Source organism: Vigna radiata, chromosome 7 (assembly GCF_000741045.1).
Source record: "Vigna radiata var. radiata cultivar VC1973A chromosome 7, Vradiata_ver6, whole genome shotgun sequence".
NCBI classification, from domain to species: domain Eukaryota; kingdom Viridiplantae; phylum Streptophyta; class Magnoliopsida; order Fabales; family Fabaceae; genus Vigna; species Vigna radiata.
The window spans coordinates 35,545,337-35,565,843 of record NC_028357.1 but is presented as its reverse complement, the minus strand read 5'-3'; the positions used below and the strand labels follow the sequence as shown (position 1 = coordinate 35,565,843).

At 27.3% G+C, this 20,507-nt stretch overlaps 1 protein-coding gene across 1 annotated transcript; it reads left to right on the top strand.

The window, feature by feature from the left end:
* The first annotated feature begins 8,533 nt into the window (after positions 1 to 8,533).
* LOC106769457 (protein NRT1/ PTR FAMILY 2.9) lies at positions 8,534 to 11,037 on the top strand. Its single transcript, XM_014655083.2, has 4 exons — positions 8,534 to 8,776; positions 8,887 to 9,104; positions 9,266 to 9,825; positions 9,986 to 11,037. Exons 1-4 carry the CDS (start codon positions 8,641 to 8,643, stop codon positions 10,887 to 10,889), a joined length of 1,818 nt encoding a protein of 605 aa, XP_014510569.1. The 5' UTR covers positions 8,534 to 8,640; the 3' UTR covers positions 10,890 to 11,037.
* Positions 11,038 to 20,507: the final 9,470 nt, after the last annotated feature.

Sequence of the window (20,507 nt, the reverse complement as noted above, 5' to 3'; positions counted from 1 at the left end):
CTTACATATGAAGATAATGATTGTAACCACCTAAAGTCGGTCAGAGTTGGTGGTCTTTCAGCTCATTTTACAGGAAAAGAAAAAAAAAAAATGAGAACACTCATTAGAAATGTCATTGTTTTTGTAAAATTTTAATTGTACTTTGATTTCTGTAATTGTCATACTATTGTTAGGTGAAACTAGTAGGGTCGTCCAGTTAATCAACCATTGTATTCTACATGGTATGGTTCAATTTCCCTTTGTTAATATTAGAAGAATATTACAACCCATTTGAAATTTTGAATTACCTGCTCTTGAACTGCTTGTGCATTTAGATAGATTGATACAAATGATGAAACTCTATGATTTATTATAAGCTTTTGGTCACTTTTTTGGTGTAGATTATGCAACAACTCTTATCTGATGACTAACAATTATGAACATAATTCGGTTTGTCATGCTCAACGAGGCATTTTCTTTTTAGTTTGCGCAATGTTTTTTTTTCGGGGCTGCTACTTCCTGCACGTCTCCTTTTTTTTTTCTGCACTCCCATAAGGTACAATATTCCCATTTTTCTCCTTTATTAAAAAATATCAAAAACCCTAAAATCCAAATATTTACATTCCCTTTTTTTTCCTTGCGTCGCGACATCTACTACATCTTCTTCCCTCTTGTTTCATTTTCTTCTTTTCACAAAGTTGTGCAAGATTGTTGAAGGCAAAATCCCCTCTCGACTTGTTATGGAAGGTGAAAGATTAAAAGGGAAAGGAAGTTTCGAAAAGAAGTTGTTTTGAGTTATATATAAAAAAAATTCAAGAATAGATGTTTCAAAAGTATTTCTGATTCGAAAATATCTTCTGTAATATTTATTTTGTAGTATAACTTTTTTATATTCTAAAATTATTATTTCGGAAGGTGTTTTCAGATTTGGAATATAATTGTTTTTTTCTGAAATTAGTGTTCCGTAAGGTATTTTTAAATTTGGAAATAACTTTTAAAACATTTATTCTGGAAGATTTTTTTCTTTTTTAAATAATCCAAACAACTTCTTTTCTATGGGCAATTCTTCTCTAAATTTCTTTTCTCCTTCAATCTTTCATCTCTCATCACATCTCGAGTGGAGATTTGCCTTCAATCCTATACAACTATGTAAAAGAAGAAAATGAAGAAAGAGGAAAAAAGGTGCAGGACATTTCATGGTGCAAGAAACGTCAAATTAGGGTTTTTAATAATTTTTAATAAAGGATAAAATGGAAATATTATAACTTATGGGGGGTGTAGTAAGAAAAAGGGAGATGCAAGAAGTGGCAGCCTTTTTCAAGGAAAAGAACTGGAAGGTGGACCTTGATCCAGAAGATAAGTATCGACTTCCTTAGTCAGTAAAATCCCAACAAATTTTATACACTGATTAAGGTAAATATAGCAAAGGAAGAGCTTCTTTGATCATGTTTCTCAAAACCATTTTTAGACAAGGCCAAAATACGTGAAGTATATACTTTTGGGTGTTGCTCCCTCTACCTTCGTGGGTCTGCACCCCCTCACTATTTTAATTTATTTCAAAAATATTCTATATCTTCTCACTATTTTCTTTTATTTCAAAAATATCCTATACTTCTCCACGATCCTTAACAATTTTTCTCTTTCTCTCTCTACATTAATGGAGCATTTACATGACTCAAATTTAAACTTCTGATATATTTTCTTAAATAAGTTTGATTCAATCTTATTTTCACTGTTGAATATATTTTTTTCTTTTTAAATTATTTAATAAATGATAAAATTTTGTTATAATTTTCTAGAAAAATGTTTATATATATATATATATATATATATATATATATATGTGTGTGTGTGTGTGTGTGTTATTTTTTACATATAATATCTATAATTTTTAACATTATATTATGTTTTAACTTTTGACTCAAATATTTAATTTATTAGATAAATAATATAAAAATATTATTAAATACTTAAAATATAAAAAAAAAGTTATTTGTTAAAGATTTAGAATTAGTTCTTTCGTCATTATAAAGTTACTATATAATAATAATAGTAATATATCTTTATTTGCTATTAATATTATTAAATTTATTATTTTGTATTTGCATCTAACTTTTAATTTTATAAAATGGAAATGGTAGAAGTACTAATATTGAAATTTCTTCTAAATTTTATATTTTGTAATAAATGCTCCATTAATGTAGAGAGAAAGATAAAGTTTGTTAAAAATAGTGGAGAGGTGTAGGGTATTTTTAGAATAAAAGAAAACAGTGAAAAAATGTACAATATTTTTGAAATAAATTAAAATAATAGAGAGATAGAGGACCCATTTGAAGAGGTGGAAGGAGTAACACCGTATACTTTTTACTAAGGTCTCCAGTACTATGCTAGTTATACACGGTGCACATTCAAAGCATAATACAAGCTTACTCGTGAGACAAAAATTAACTTATTCGAATTTATGGCCTATGATTATGATTAGCATTTAGATTAATCCAGCTAACCAATTGGGTTCAAAGAAGAGAGAAAATTACAATCTGTAGTACACTAACGATTGCGCAAATTACTACGAACAAAATTCACTTTGTATTATTTTTTGAAGTTACTACGTAACTAGAGAGACTCCTTAGCGCAATCTCTTTTTCCTTTTATGGTGATTAACTAGTATGACTATTATAATAATTTCCTTGTGGATCAAAGTGTTACCTTGTGCAGTTTTGATCCATTTAATGCTATGAGGAAGTTGTGAGAAAGGTTTTGTGGCGTACTTGACTTTTTCTGCATTTGAAAGTGTGTATGAGTAGCCTCTCAACACTTGTAGCACATGGTTGGTGGCTATATTTAATGGAAAAAAGAATTCTTTTAATAAATTTTTTTAACAACCTTTTAATAATATATATATATATATATATATATATAAATTTGTTATTGGTCTGTTTTAAATATTTTTTTAAATATAAATAAGTTAATAAAATAATAACACGTTTTTTATTATAAAAAGATTTTAAAAAAGTTGTGAAAATATTAAGATGCATGTTTAATTTATATGGTAAGCTTTTCCGTAGAAAGAGTTGAAAATGTTTAAGCAACAGGTGAAGAGACTAAGAGAGTGAAAGACTGAAGAGAAGACATAGCCTTAATGAGTGGATCTAATAATTGAATGTGTGGTGTAAACGACAGTTAAGTATGAGAAAGAAAGAAAGAAAGAAAGAAAGAAAGAAAGAAAGAAAGAAAGAAAGTGGAGGTGGCTTGTAAAGTCTAACAAAATGCATTTATGTAGGGTAACGTGTTCTAAGGTTGCCAATCAGAATTTTTTATGTCCCTGTCACCACTCACACACCCAAGACAAAACGACAATAATTCATTTAGATATTCATTTCGATTTCCAATCAAACCTCCGTGCTAATCTTATAAACCACAAAACTCCACGTCATCATCCAAGGCAATCCTGCTACGAATCTAAGGGTAAGCTCATTGAAGGATATTTTAACACTATTTTTTTATACTATTTTGACACTGAATACGTGTTAAAATGTGGTTGAACGATTTCAAATTAAAAAAAAACTTTAATTTTTCTCTTTCAAATATGTCCTTATCTCAACTTTTTTTAATTTGAAATCATCCAATCATATTTTGACACGTATGCAGTATCAAAATAGTGTCAAAAAAATAGTGTTAAAATATCATTTTCCAAGCTCATATATATATATATATATATATATATATATATATATATATATATATATATATATATATATATATATATATATATAAATACAAGAAAACATATTCAAAAACCCATCTTTTTAAGGTTAAGGATAAAATATGAATCAGATATAACTATTCATACATTCATAACACTTATTTTAAAAATTCTTTAAATATATAACACACTCATCTTATACCTAATTCAATGACTAAGGACTATATTCTTATTCGACTTGCTCCTTCTCTCAACAAAAGATTAAATAACTATAACGTCTTTCAAAATATATGTAACAAGTCACACGAAAATTAACTTTTGACTTGAAATTTAACTCTCGGTTTTCAATGTAATAGAGGTGTCTCGTTGAATTTGCTTAACTAAATATAACAATTATTATTTAGAATCTACCAACCTAATTTTTTTATATGAATCAATTTTAAATTCGGTTTATTTGAGTTATCTTTTGAGTTTAACATCGCTTTAGGGTGAATTTATTTATATTTAAATTACAAAAAAAATTATAATTTTTTCTTATTAAAAAAAACTTGTAATTAAGTGAGTCAATGACCTAACTTAATTAACTCACCAACCTATGATAGATGAGATCAGGTTTAAATTTTTTTAGCTTACTAATAAGTGAGTTTAGTTGAGTTAGCTCACTAAATGACATCATTATAAAAAATATTCTTTAACTTCGTGTTTACTTTGATATATTACTTTATATAATTTAAATTATTAGTGGAATTAATATTTTTTTTTATTAATGAATTCCAATATTCAGTGGCACGTATACAAATAAAAAATAATACCATGTTTAAGTATTTTTCCAACATGAAGTAACTTTATTCATTTTCATTCATTTTATTTAAATTATGTTATACTAATACTTGATCGCTTTATCTTTATAGAAGGCATAATTCAAGATCATACGACGAAGCTGAAAAAGAATCTTTACTACCACCAATTCCAAGATATCAATGACATCCTTTCTTCGACCATTTGACATGTCTCAATTAATAGCATCTCTGTCTTCCTAACCATTAGCACATCCTCACATCCTAATTCCTTATTGTAGTTACTCGACAACATTGCGACAAACTACTCTCTTGCTCATTAATTCCAAGAAAAAATACATTATGTCAATAAAAAAGAAATTGTGAGAAAAAAAAAATACAACTGATAAAATAAAAGCTAACATAGAAAAAACTTTCTATATTGATCAAAATTACAATCCACATAATAATAAGTTTGGTTATTATTTACAAATATATCATTGTCTGATTTATTATAATAGATAAATAAATAATCATTATAATTATAATATATTATGTTAATTAAATTTAGAAGCGATACAATAAATCTTCTCATATTTAAAATTTTGTAATTACAAAACATACTATGACAGATAGACTAGAATATCATAATAAGTTCGTCATTAAATTTAATTTTTTTTCATTAGTGTTTCTTACTTAAGTGTCCCAATGAATATTTAAACATTTAAACTCACATAGGAGAGAAAAAATTACTGCATAACTTCCTCAATGAAATTATAAAATATAACTTAAGGTGAAGAAGACAATAAGTAAAATAGTTCTCTTTAACAATCAAAATGAAAAAGGTTTTATCTTATTTTTCAAATATTTATTGTTTAATTCAATTCAAAATATCTTTGTCATATATTAAGAGTTATAGAAATAGCATTTACCTTTCAACATAATCACCGATATAAATCAATCTCAATATAACATTTCAAAATCAACTTTCTTATAAAACTCAAAGAATTAACTATGCTCTTTCATAATCTAACTTAGGATTTTCTTAGTTAACTATTTAACTTTTTTATTTTTTAATACTTAGTTCTTCGAGGCCAAATATATATTTAAAAATATTCATTTAATCCAAATTTATTTTTCACAATCATATTTCACATGCATATACAAGTCCAACTTTGAGCATGTAAAGCAATGCCAATAACTCAAAATATTTTGTACAAAATTAAATGTTTATCAATTGAAATAAAAAATAATTGGTTGGTAACTTACTCTTTATATTCTTTAATATTGTAGGTCGAATTAAAAAATATTATTTAAATCAAAATCTTTAAAAAATTAAAGAGAAAGTTTTTTACATAAATAAATAAACAAATAAATAATTATATGTATATATATATATATAACACTTAAATAATAAAATATTTTTTTATCTATTTTAAACTCTTTAATTAATATGTACATTTAAAAAAAAAGTGGTCCTATACTTACTATAGAATTTGTTCGGAGAGCTTTACCTTAAATGCCTTTAGAAAAATAATAATAATAATAATAATAATAATAATATGAATTTATATGCTTATTCTTCATGTGAAAATGAGCTTAAATAAAATAAATTACTAAAAATAATATAGACAAGACTTCTCACTTAAAATTGACTAATTAACAAATATGAAAAAGTATTATTTAATTTAATTTATTATATCACAATTATTTTTTTATGAAATTTAATTTTAAGATATCTTTAATTTATTATTAAATTTAAATATGACAAATAATATAAAAGTGCATTATTATAAAATTATATAAATTTAAGATGTTTTTAGTTTCTTTAAAATGAGTGGTTTCTTACTTTGGTTCTCTTTCCTTGTTTTTTTTCTAAAATTAAGAATGATCACTTTTTGTGTATTATTATATTGATATTAATTAACTATATAACAAAACTCCAAATAAAAAAACTATGCCATCCATAAAAGTCTACAAGATTTTAAAATAAACATTATAATAAAATTACTACCAGGAGTTAAGGGCACGGTTTAAAATTTTGGAGAGATAAAAAAGTATATAATAAAAACCATAACCAAAATTTACACATTTTTATAAAAAAAAAAATGATTTCAAAATTTATAAAGACTACACCCTAAACCGTGAAACAAAGCAACTCTCCATAGTTCTACAATGATGGTAAACATATTTAAACAAATTATATATTATTAGGAGTTTATTAATTTTTAGGCTTAAGTAAGATTCAGGTTTCTATTATATTTATTGATTTTCACAATAGCTACCTAATAATTTTTTTCTTCGATTTATGTAGCTAATAAATTAAACATTTTTTTTTATTAAAATAGGTACTATTTACCTAAGTCAGTTTTATTGTTCACATGTGACTTAAATTAAAATATGTATCAAACAATATAAATAATTAAAGAATGATTAGGATGAAAATAGGATAGAACTGGTTGTTATACATATCTATGTCCCGTCTTAGAAATTAAAAATTGTGTCGTATTTATTTTAGACTTGCATGAAATAATAACTTATTACAAAATACCAACAGGATATGTATGGATGTTTTGAAAAAATAATAACTTATTACAAAATACCATTTTTTTATATATTCCAAGTTTTCAACTTAAGAAAATAATTTAAAAAGCTACCCCAAAGAAAAATATTATACTGTAAATTTTTCTTTTTGCATGTTATTTTTTCTAATTAAATTTTTAAATCTTTTGGTGGATGAAAAGAAGATCTAACTATTGATAGGATTGATTGAATTCGAATCCAGTCCAAGTAATTTAGTATGAATTTAAAATTTAATCTTTATATAAACTAATTTAATTTATTAGATCTGTCTTATATTATTAATTTATTTAATATTATCCTATTAAATCCAATCGTACGTCTAAATTTACTTGGGATTTTTTAAAATACGTTCGATTTAATTTGGTGATACCTGGTCATATGATAGCTGTCCCTACTCCATTGTCAAACTCAGTTTAAATACCCAAAACATCCTTCATTCATTTGATATTTTATCTCAAATATAATTTCTGAATATCTTTAAATACAGGCTTTTTGCCATCATTCTAATATTTATTGAATGAGAAGAGAAATTTAAAAATATTTCGACGGAAAGTTAAGACATATATCATGAAATTGGAACAAAACATAAATAATACTTTTTCAACAATTTATTTAAAATTTTATAGTATATGAGTTAATCAAAACAAAAATTTAATAATATATTAATGATGTGAAATTGTATTTGGTAATTCTATTATAATTATTTTATTAACAATGATAGTTAACCTTTATTTTCATTATATATATATATATATATATATATATATATATATATTCATATATAAGTTATAATCAGTTTTTTTTTCTTAAAAAAACTCATCAAGTATGAATCTGACTCATTTATGTAATTAAATATAACATCAAATTTAAACTCTTTAATTTATTACAAAATAAAGAAGTTACTTGATTAGACTTTGACAAAAAAAATCGTTTAAAAACTATCCTTAATTTTCATGTTTTTTCATAGATTATTAAATTATTAGATGTGACCCATTCATTTAGATTATATTGATATTAATTTTGGGATAATGATAAAATGTTATACATGTATATTTATTTAATATGATAAAATAGTTATAAAAAAAGAATATTTGTATTTCTAAGAAAAAAAATAATATTAAATGAACTCTAAAAATTTGTGTGATATATATATTTTTTTTTAAAATGATATTTTAACATTAATTTTTGATACCAGACACTGTACATGTATTAAAATCTGATTGGACGATTTTAAATTAAAAAAAAACTGAGACAAGAGTATATTTAAAATAAAAAAACCAAAATTTTCTTTTTAATTTGAAATCATCCAACCAGAATTTAATACGTGTATAATATCCAGATTTTGACACGTGAACAATGTCAAAATGGTAAAAAAAATATTGTTAAAATATCATTTTCCTTTTTTTTTTTTACTTCAAATCATTTAATTTCAAAGTGAAATCTCAGTTCTGAGCGTCAACCACAGAAAAAAAGTGTCAGTCATTCATTGATATAAGAACTTCTCATGTCTTGTTCAACTTTCATCACCCAACACCAAAATCAGGTTTCTTTCTCCCTGCTTGAAGGAGCAATAGAGTTCATATACAGAACCCTAAACAAATGGGAGCTGAAGAGGCAGGGAGAACAACTATAGAGACAATGGAGAAAGAAAGTACAGAGAACAATGAGAAACATGTGACGGACAGTGATCCTAAGATTAACTACAGAGGATGGAAGGCTATGCCCTTTATCATAGGTAAGGAATGACAATCTTGTACATCCTGAAGGTTTTCTGGGTGAGTGTGTGTGTTTGGTGTTTTTACATTTAGTCTTACCTTTTGAATTACTTGTTTGTGTAATTTGCAGGAAATGAAACTTTTGAGAAATTGGGAGCCATTGGCACCTTAGCCAATCTCTTGGTCTATCTCACCACTGTATTCAACCTGAAGAACATCACAGCCACAAATATAATCAACATCTTCAGTGGAAGCACCAACTTTGCTACCATGATAGGTGCCTTCTTATCAGACACCTACTTTGGTCGCTACAAGACAATAGGATTCTGCACATTCACTTCATTTTTGGTACAATTTCGTAAAAACTCTTCACCAAATATCTAATATTATTTCACAAAAAAACAACAGTTTACAGAAAAACTAACACATCTGCATCAATTACTTGTATACTAGTAATTTAGTAGATACATATTTGAGCCTTTGTAATTGTTTCACCTGCATCTGAACAGGGATTGCTTGTGATACAACTTACTGCAGTATTTAAGAATCTGCATCCACCTCAGTGTGCAAAGGAGAGCAAAACATGCAGAGAACCAACTGCAGGGCAAATGACTTTTCTATTGGCTGGATTTGGTTTGCTGCTGGTAGGTGCTGCTGGGGTGAGACCATGTAACTTGGCATTTGGAGCTGATCAGTTCAATCCCAAAACAGATTCAGGGAAGAAAGGGATCAACAGCTTCTTCAATTGGTACTTTTTTACCTTCACTTTTGCCCAGATGGTCTCTTTAACATTAATTGTGTACGTACAGTCAAATGTTAGCTGGGCAATAGGGTTGGGAATTCCTGCAGCCTTGATGCTTATATCTTGTATAGTGTACTTCATGGGGGCCAAAATATATGTCAAGGTTAGACCAAGTGGTAGCCCCATCACTGGTATTGTGCAAGTTTTGGTTGTTGCAATCAAGAAAAGGAGTTTAAAACTACCTGCAGAACATCAAACCATTTCTCTTTTCAACTATGTGCCTCCCAAGAGCATTAACTCTAGGCTCCCTTACACCTTTCAATTCAGGTAACTACATCAAGCTTAACTTTTAACTTCAGCAATTTCTGGGTGGATAATTTGCTTCTCAATAAGTAGTAAGGATTAATTATTTGTTTTGGGAATATGATATATATATATATATATATTAAACAAGTCCTAAGTTTCTAACTGAAATACATGAATATAGGTTATTGGATAAAGCAGCCATTGTGACCCCACAAGATAAAATAAACCCAGATGGATCTGCAGGAAATCCATGGAACCTTTGCAGCATACAGCAAGTGGAGGAGACAAAATGTGTGGTGAGAGTATTACCCATATGGTTATCAGCCATTTTGTACCACTTAGTTATTGTCCAAAATCACACCCTTCTCGTGTTTCAAGCCCTTCAATCCGATAGGCGTGTCGGACACAGTAACTTCAAAATCCCGGGTGCATCCTACAATGTGTTCTTGATGTTGAGTATGACCTTATGGCTACCAATCTATGATAGAATATTGGTCCCTTTCCTCCGTAGACTAACTGGAAAAGAGGGTGGTATCACACTCCTCCAGAGGATGGGAACTGGTATTTTTCTCTCTGCACTGTGCATGCTAGTAGCAGCAGTTGTTGAAGAGCATAGAAGAAACTTGGCTCTGAGCAACCCCATAGGAGTGCAACCAAGAAAAGGTGCTATTTCATCTATGTCAGGTCTATGGTTAATTCCTCAGTTAGCACTTGCTGGTCTAGCTGAGTCATTTACTGCGGTTGGACAAGTTGAATTATACTATAAACAATTTCCTGAGAACATGAGAAGCATTGCAGGGTCACTTTTCTACTGCGGCATGGCAGGGTCCAGTTATTTGAGCACTCTTCTTATCACAGTTGTTCACAATAGCAGTTCTAAATCTGCCTCGGGGAATTGGTTACCAGAAGATCTTAACAAGGGGAGATTGGATTTGTTTTATTACATGCTTGCTGCTCTAGAAATCATGAATTTGGGTTACTTTATATTGTGTTCAAAATGGTTCAAGTACAAGGAAAATGATACCAGTAGCCTTGAACTCAAGCAAGTACCCAAACAATCTGAAACATCCACTGTTGGTGTTTAAGGTATAATTATAATCATATTAATATTAAGTAGTGCTTCTTTTTAGACAAATACCCACCAGTCATTCTATACATGCTTCCTTTACAATTAGTTTTATTTTGCTATTATTTTTATTATGATTAACGTGCCATAATAGTTTTTGGTTTGCATGAGTATTTTCTTTCAAAATAATTCTGATTGAGATAATGTGGAACTTTGTATGGATAAATTTTCCAACAACAACTTCAATTTATGACTGACTATTTATGGTTAATATCTTTTTAGAAGATCAATTCTCCTCTTTTTTATATTGAAAGAAACTTTCTTTTATCCCAAGGTACAACTTCGTACATTATTATTTTATTATAATATTTTATATATGGAGTTTGTTAACGCGCATACGTCTGTTTTTCAGTTGGTATATTTTAATAATGTGTATCGGATTATAATAGACAAAAATATCTAAATATATTATGGATTCTAAGTTTTAAAGTCAAGGATATTTAATAATTTTCATTCTCAAAACTAAAAAAAAGAAACTTCCAAATCCTTATTCACCTCTCTCATTCCTCTCAATCCTTTCTTTTTCTCTCTCACTCCAACATTTTCTCTATCATCTTATGGTAGATCCAACTGAAAAAAAAATTAGAAATACTCGTTGTTAAACAATTTACTTTTGTAAAGAGTTGAGTCATTGACATATTCGCCTTCAAGCAAAGATTCATTCAAGATCTTTTCAATTTCATCATCTTCACTGACCTTTCTAATTTCATCATCATCTGCAAACGTTGAATCATCATCTCTTAAAAAATCTTCAGGTCAATTATCAATTCCTTCTAAGGTCATTATGCTTATAAAAATTAGATAAAATTAGATAAGACAAAAATTATAAAATGAAAACTCATTATAAAATCATTTTTTGTAAGAAATTGTTTAATAGCAAGTGTTTCTGATTTTTTTACCAATTCTTTCGTATGTCATTATGCTTGTGAAAATTAAAAAAAATTAAATAAGACAAAAATTATAAAATCTCATTATAAAATTATTTTTTTGTAAAAAATTGCTTAATAGCCAGTATTTTTGATTTTTTTTAATTCGGGGGCTACTGTAGAGATGATGGAGAAAAGGGTGGAGTGAAAGGACGTGAGTAAGGGTTTTGAGTTTTTTTTTTAGTTTTGAGAATGAAAATTATTTAAATATCTTTGACTTTAAAACTTAGAATCCATAATATATGAGGGTATTTTTGTCTACTATAATCTGGTACACATTATTAACATGTACCAACTGAAAAAATAGGCGTACGTGCGTTAACAAACCTCTTTATATATATTTATTATTTTTACTTTAATCTAGTATTATATTTTAAAAAACATTATCAAATGAATGTAGAAAAAAAAAATGTGTAACTTGAGTGTAAGAGAAAAATAGAGATATCAAACTATTATGCGTTAGAAAACATTACAGTTTAACTTTTGTAAAAGAATAACAATTTGATTTTATATGAATATTTATATGATGCTTTACAAAAATAAATGATCCTATTTAATAATCATGCACTTTAATATGTTTAAATATGATTTTTTTATATTAAATACTTTATTTTATATTTATTGCAATTATATCAAGGATTTGTTTAGTGATGAAGATCAAATAAGATCAAATGGAATTTGTTCATTCATGAAACATAATTAATTTATCCTATTATTCACAATATTTTATCAATTTAGTGTGTAGAGATTAATGTGAAACAAATAATATATATATATATATATATATATATATATATAATTTGTGTGTTTTTTAGTTGGTATATTTTAATAATATGTATCATATTTTAGTAGACAAAAATATCCTTATATATATAGATTCTAAGTTTTAAGGTTAAGAGTATTTTAATAATTTTCATTCTCAAAACAAAAAAAAAAAACCAAACACTTGCTCACCTCCCTCATTTCTCTCAATCCTTTCTCTTTCATTTCTCTCACTCCAACAAATCTACCTTCTTCACTTATCCAATTTAGTTATCTCTCATCTCCATACTTTCCCTTACCCACACATAACAACCCAGCACAATTTTTTGCTCTTTTTTGTTCGTTCATTTATTTTCTAATTTCATAACAAAATAATTGATGATGTTAATGTTGGTTTTTGATTGGAGAGTTGTGTTATATATTTTTTCTTCTAATTATTATTAAATTTGTAAAAAAGTAAAGTTTACAATAATTTCAATAATTTTCATTAGAGGATTATGATACTTTTGACGCATTCTCGCCTCTTTTCTAGTTTGATTTCTAATGTTCACAATAACTTCAACATTAAAAAAAGGAAATATGAAAAACTTATAAGTTGATTATTAAAAAGGAAGAAAAAAAACTTGCAGCACCAAACAATAATATATTCTTACTTATATATAAGGTTGTAGTTTTGAAATTGTTGTAGATTTTAGTTTTTTTACAAATTTAATAATAATCAGAAGGGAAAATATATAACGTTCTCTCCAATCAAAAATCAACATCAACATCATCAATTATTTTATTATTAAATTGGAAAACAAATGAACGAATAAAGAAGAGCAATAAATTGCGATGTCGCAGGTTGTGTGTGGGTCAGGAAAAGTATGAAGATGAGAGAGAAACAAATTGGACAAGTGAGGAAGGTAGATTAGGGTTAGGCACGTGTTTCTCATATTTTCAATTGGGACTAGCGTAGTTGGAGTGAAAGAGACGAAAGAGAAATGGTTGAGAGGAATGACGGAGGTGAGCAAGGGTTTCGGGGTTTTTTTTTTTTAGTTTTGAGAATGAAAATTATTAAAATAACCTCTTAACTTTAAATTTAGAAGCCATGATATATTAGGATATTTTTGTCTACTAAAATATAGTACATATTGCTAAAATGTACCAAGTGAAAAACAACCATACAAAAATTAGCAAACCCCTTAAATTATTTATATATTTGACATGTTAAATGAAAGGATTTACTAATATTTTTATTAAATGTATTCAATAAATAGTGACACATTTGGGATTCTTTTTGTAAAAACATATTAAATGAATCGAGGAAAGTGAAGGAGGCAAGGGAGTTGCTGAAACACATATATTTAAATAAAATCATGAAATAATTATTGTATATGTTCATGTTTGAATAAAAATTCTCAGTGTTCTCTTGATAAATCTTACTAAATTTATTAATCTTTTTTTCACCTTTATACTTAACTCTAAGGGAGAGTCTTGTCTCATTTTATATCATTTTTTATTTATTGAGACAAGAGTTTTAAAGTAGTTGAAACTTGTTGATTTGAAAAATTGTTAAGGAGTTAATGTTAGTTCTAAACCCCATGTTTGAGTTGTATTTTTGTTATTGTAAGTGTTGAAAGTAAGTTTTCATTTATTGATCTTTGTTAAATTTGAGATAAATGATCGAGTCTTTGTTTATATATATATAGTTGACTAGAAAATGTTGTAATCAAGTAAAATATTGATGAACTTGATTGATTTGTCGGTTTAATTAAATTTTCATTTTAATCCTTGGATTATAATGTAATTTTAATAGACAATTACTAAAACACCACCTTTAACTGATTTTGCCTCGTTGAAATATTATTTTAGCGAGTTAAAAGTTTGTGCAACCTCACATATCTCTCTTTTAGCATGTTAAAAGTGAATATAATTGGATTAACACTCTAAAATTATGTTTCTTATTCTTTCTAAATATGAAATTACTTAACGATTAAAGTGTATGAAATCTTCAAAACACTTTAATTAATAGTGTTTCATTCTCAAAACACATTATTGGATTTATTTTAAAGAACCATCGATCATAATTCAATCATGTTACCTTGAAGATCATCATTATATATTTTCTACATGATCTGAGTTGAAATATGTTAAAATGATCTAATTTCATAAACATTTTTTATTTAATTCGTATTAATTTTGATTAGGATTGACAAGACAGTAGGTAGAGTGTTATATGATTTTATAGCATTCAAGATCTTGTATTATGTTGTATATTTTCTTATTTTCTTAAGATATTATTGTAAAATTCGATAATTCATGGGGGGTTTACTTGATCAAGCTAATTAAGCAATTAGATGTAAATTTTTCTCTAACCGTTATCTCATAATTGTTCTTTTAATCGAACTTATATTGTATTTGAAAACTTAAAAACAAAACCATTACTTAAATTTGAAACCAGTTTTCTTAAATATATCATTAATTTAGATTTTATTTTTCATTTATATGTAAAACACTTATGGTTTAGCCTCAACCACTGTTACGCCATTGTTGTACTTTGTTTTGTTTTTCGAAAACCCAAAACCATAATTTTTATTTGGTTGAAACTTGAGAGCAATAACATTCTAACCATGAATTATGTATATAAATAAGCGATGCATATTTGTTGAAATTACAATCATTCATTTAAACACAATAGTTTTAGATATTTTCGTGATGATCTTCACTATCACTCCAGTCAATATAATATAATAAGTACATTATTTATGTTAATGATTCACTTTATGTAAGTAGTACAAACTTTTCATATTGCTTTATTTTAAGTCACGTCAATTACATAAACAGGTATCTGAACTGGGAGAACAACTTTTTTAAAGAATAAGTGATTTTAAATATATTTTTTTATTTCACTTTCTTTTAAAATTATATTAAAGTAATGCTATAAATACACAATTATGAGAGTTTAGGATGAAGTTATGTTTATCACGTCACTTTTGTGCTTTTTAATTTACACCAAAATGCTTCTTACGGATATAGTTTTAATTTTTCTTTTAGTTAAATTTAAAATTATTTTTCATCAATTTATTTAGGTGTAATTGAAGCTTTTTTTATATAAATTAAAGTGCAAAAAGAATTAGTTGCTGATAAAAAAGAAATGAAATATTATCAATCTTGACAGAACTTATTTTTTTCAACTAGCTTGTTCATTTTTATTATAATAGTTGAAGTTTTACTTTTAAGCAAGTTTAAACTAAAGTACTCTAAAAAATTAACTTTGCCCTATCTTTTAAAAAAAGAAAACTAAAATATTGTTTCTACTCAAATAAATTTTAAAAAACATATTAAACTCATGTTATAAAGACGACTTCCACATAAAAAAAAAAAAAAACTTAAAAGAGAGTACTTTTTTGTTTTTTATGACGTTATCTTTTGACTAACTTAATTTTGAAATAAAAAAAGGGGTTTGAACATAGACGCAGAAGGCAGGTCCCGCAGTTCATAGCTTTGAAGAGTAAAGTAGGAATGCTTCAACCTCATAATAATTCACATAAAGTAGAGCCTTCGTGGTAGCTTCAAAAAGGAGAAAAGTAGGTATGCCTCTATACCAACCGTTGAATTATTTTTCTACCCCACAATACAATTGCACATTTTTTTTTTTAAATATGAAATATAATAATACAAAGATGGAAAATAATAGGTTTAAATTCTCGGATCATCCTCGTATTTGTTGAAAAATCTCAAGTGGATTCTCTAGTTTTGAACGGTTTCAATTGAATTCAAATTTTTGAAAAATTTTGTTGGTAATCTCAAGTGGGTCCTCTAGTTTTGAACGATTTTAATTGGATCCAAATTTTTGAAAAATTGAGCTAATTTTTGCCATTTTTGTTAACTAATGACAGACGACGTTAAACTATGATGACTTGATGCACACTTAAAATGTTGATATAGCAATATTATATTAGGTGGATTTTTTTTAGTTGAACAGACATGACACAAAATTTAATTGAAAATGTTAGGGATTCATCATCTTCCACCGTCTTCATCTTTCCTTTTGAGTCTTAGGTATTCTCAATCATTTTTTTTTCTCGTTTAAGACGATGGAGGCATAGTTTCGATGTGTGTGCACAGTTTGATCCTCAAGGTTCTTTGTCATGTTAGGGAGAGTTTTCTCTCCTTCTCCATTCCAAAGGGGTCGTAGGGGCTGAAGAGGAGATACCTTTCTCCTTTCTCTTTGTCGTTTTGGTCTACTTGCAAGGGAACCCTTCTTTTCTTCTCGGGTAAGGGCGCGATTCAATGCAGAACATTTCTTCTCCCTTTCTCGAGAATTGTGAGTTTGCGTTCTTGGGGTTAATCTCGTATTTGTTTCGTTGGACGGTGGTGGTTATTGGTGGTGGCGTCGATGGAGCAGCGATAGAGGAAGACGCGGAAGGGGAGGGAGGAGAAGATCTGGTGGAGCGTGTCGTGCGGGAGACGGTAGATTGGAGGCTCCTCCTCCATCATACCAGGGTGGTAAGGTAGTTGGGTGGTGGTTGGGTTGGTTCCATTGAGAAGTTTCTCACACCTCTTTAAATGTTAGGTGGAATTGAGATTGTAAAACACATCACTCATTAAATTTAATCACAATGACACATCCTCTTAAAAATAATTACAACTCAACATTTGTTAAAACATTTAACGAAAAGGGAAAAATTGGGGTTCAATTTTTCAAAAACTTGGATGTGATTGAAATTGTTCAAAACTAAAGGACCCATTTGAAATTTCCCAACAAACGATCCGAGAATTTAAACCAAAATAATATAACAAAATGCATTATAGAAATGTCCTTAAATTTGTTTGAAATTTCTTAAATTTTAGATAAATTATTTTTTTATCATAAATTTAAAATATTTTTATAATTTAAAAACATGTCTCTTTTTTATCTAAATATTCGTTAAAGACTTTACTTGAGTAATTGATGAATTATTATTTGTTTTAATGTTTTTTTTTAAATTGAGTTGCAGAATTTAATATACCCTAAAATCATTTTGTTTTCTTTTTCATGTATGTAAACATTTATCTAAGTTTTTCTCTTTTTCTATTTTTTTTAAGATTTTAACTTTAGTTTTAATATTTTTTAAAAAAAGTCATATTATACCTTGTTATAACTAGTAAATTAAGGATATTTTTTACTAAATAAAATTCAAATCATGTCTTCATTTGGAAAATTCTTACCTTCATTTTGAAAATTCTTTTATTATTCTTTCTATTTAGTTTTGGAATCAATTTTGTTTTGAATATTGGAGAAAGTGATTCTCAACTAGCTTTATCATTGATTTAAATGATTTTATTTTGGTTGTATCTTTTCATATGTATTCATTTTGGTAAATGGATTTGATGGATTTGAGATGAGAAAGTAGATGGATTTGAAAAGATTCAAGAGTAAATCGAGTGTTGATTATTTTGAGAAATTTGAAAATAATTGAAAAATAAATTTAAAAATAAAGTTTGAGAAGGATTTGTCTAAGGTAATAAAAAAAAATTAATTGATAAAAAATAAAAATTTACTGAAATACTCTTAGTGATAAAAATAATATAAATGATATTTATTAATAATAATATATTTATTGGTAAAAAATATAATAAAAAAGAAAAAATATAAAATTAATTTTGAAAATAAAATAAATTTATATTTAATTAAAATGAAATAGTAATGTTTTAAAATTTATTTTTTAAACATAATTCATATCTAATAAAAAAAATATTTTGCTTAGATAATGTTTAAAGCATAAAAAAAAATATCAAAATATAAACAATTAAAATTAAAAATTGAAATGTCAAAAATTCAAAATTATTATTTTATTATTTATGGTTATTTTTATTCCATTATTATTACTGTTAACGAAACCAAAACTGAATTGCAGTACATACTGATTATAATGTTTTCATGCATGAAAGTTGAAATTATTAAAATTGTAAAAGAGAAAAAAAATGAGATTTAATTTAAATCAGTTCAAATCCTTGATACCATCTGTGATTCAAAGAAATATATATCTCCCAAATCACTTAAAATCGTGGCCTTCTTTTACTTACAAATGCTTCAAAACAAACACAATTAAAATTGTCAACCATCCTCACTAATTATTTTCAACAGTAAATTCCCTTTAAACAAACAGAGCCTTAGATCTTTAGAATATTGATGGTTCTTCTCTTTTGGGTGATTTCTTGAACTCCAGTATTTTAAAGGTAACACAGATTATCTTTGACAATATTTTAGTTAACATAGATAGAGCTTTGAAATTGGGTCACAACCCGCGGACTAACCTGGTCCATCACTGGTTTAAGTCGGATTGGGTTTGAAAAAATTGTATTTTTTTCATGTGGATCAGATTTAAACTCGACTCATTTAAACCAGACTCATGCGGGTTGAACCCGTGGTGGGCCGGGTTGGCCCACCAACTCACCTACCTAATTTTATTTTATTAAAATTTAATTTTAATTTTATAAAAAAAATATTTATTATTATTTTTTGCTTGAAAAAATTATTTAAGTTCTCTATTTTCAAAATCAATTAAACATCCATGTTGGAAGTGAAACTTGGGAGTGAAATTTATTTAGGTTTGAATTATATAAAGTTTGTAATTTTTTTATATAAGAAAAAATTGTAATTAAGTGAGCTATTGAGCCAACCTGTTTGCCCACTAACCCGTGGTGGGTTGAGTCGGGTTCAAAATTTTCTGGCTCGCTATTAAACAAACCGGGTTGAGTTGGCTCACTAAGTGACTAACCCGTGGATGGGCCGCGCCGGATCGAACCGAATTACCCATTTTGATCGTTCTACCTTTAGAGTCGGAGAAAAAATTGAAAATCTAAATTGTTAACTTTGTAATTATTAAAGTTTAAAAATTGTTGGTATTTTGCGTATGAAACTGAGTACGGAACAATTAATTATTTCTAAAGGAGAAACTTTGACATATTGAATTTGAAGATCGAGGAGAAAAGCATTACCTTAGGAAATATGACTTATGAAATATGACATGGGATTAAGGTAATCAATCATTATTAAATAAATTTTAAAACGAGGTATGACTATAAATCCTAAGTCCATAAACAACAAGAGCTATAGAGATACTATAAATTAGAGTCGTCAAAATGGGTCACAACCCGCGAGTTAATCTGGCCCGTCACGGGTTCGGGCCGGGTTGGGTTTGAAAAATACAACCCACTTATATCCGGGTCAGATTTCAACCCAGCTCATTTAGACCCGGCTCATGCGGGTTGAACCCGTGGTAAGTCGGGTTGGCCCACCAAACCACTTACCTAATTTTATTTTTTTAATTTATTATTTTATTTATGAAACCCTAAAAGTAAAATACTTTCTTCACTCACTGTGTATACCAAAAAAGTAAACTCTGCTCTCACAAACCACTCTCACGGTACTCGCTCTCATTTGACGGTGCTCTCACCTCACTTCACTGAAATTCTTCAAGGAGCAGGTAAAACACCATTCCTTTTTTCTTCTCTTTTTTCCACATTTTTGTTTTCTCACTTCTCTTTCTTTTTTTTTTTCAAAAATCCTACAATGACAAAAATAGGAGTTTGCGAATTTGTTTTTTGTTCTGGGGGATTTGAGGAGATGAAATGATTTTTTCATATTCTGACATGCTTGTATTAGATTTTGTTCATTTTATTTAAACAATTTGAGTATACATTATTTGAACAAGTTCTTTTTGATATATTTGAATTTGGGAAATTATGTTACATATTAAACTATTAATTTTTTGTTGATGTTGTTGAGTATTTGTTCTTTTCTTTTTTTTTTACTAATATTTTTTTTATTGATTGTCGGAATTGTTATGATATTAGGAAAATCTTTATTAGGGAATTTAGAGACAACAAGAACAAGGGTCAAGGGTTACAACAATAACAAA

What these genes read in the sequence shown, in the direction of transcription:
- LOC106769457 (XM_014655083.2), top strand. Translation starts at nt 8,641, where the DNA reads ATGGGAGCTGAAGAGGCAGGGAGAACAACTATAGAGACAATGGAGAAA. An exon ending in GGCTATGCCCTTTATCATAG is followed by an intron (nt 8,777 to 8,886) that starts GTAAGGAATGAC and finishes TGTAATTTGCAG; the next exon opens with GAAATGAAACTTTTGAGAAA. An exon ending in GCACATTCACTTCATTTTTG is followed by an intron (nt 9,105 to 9,265) that starts GTACAATTTCGT and finishes GCATCTGAACAG; the next exon opens with GGATTGCTTGTGATACAACT.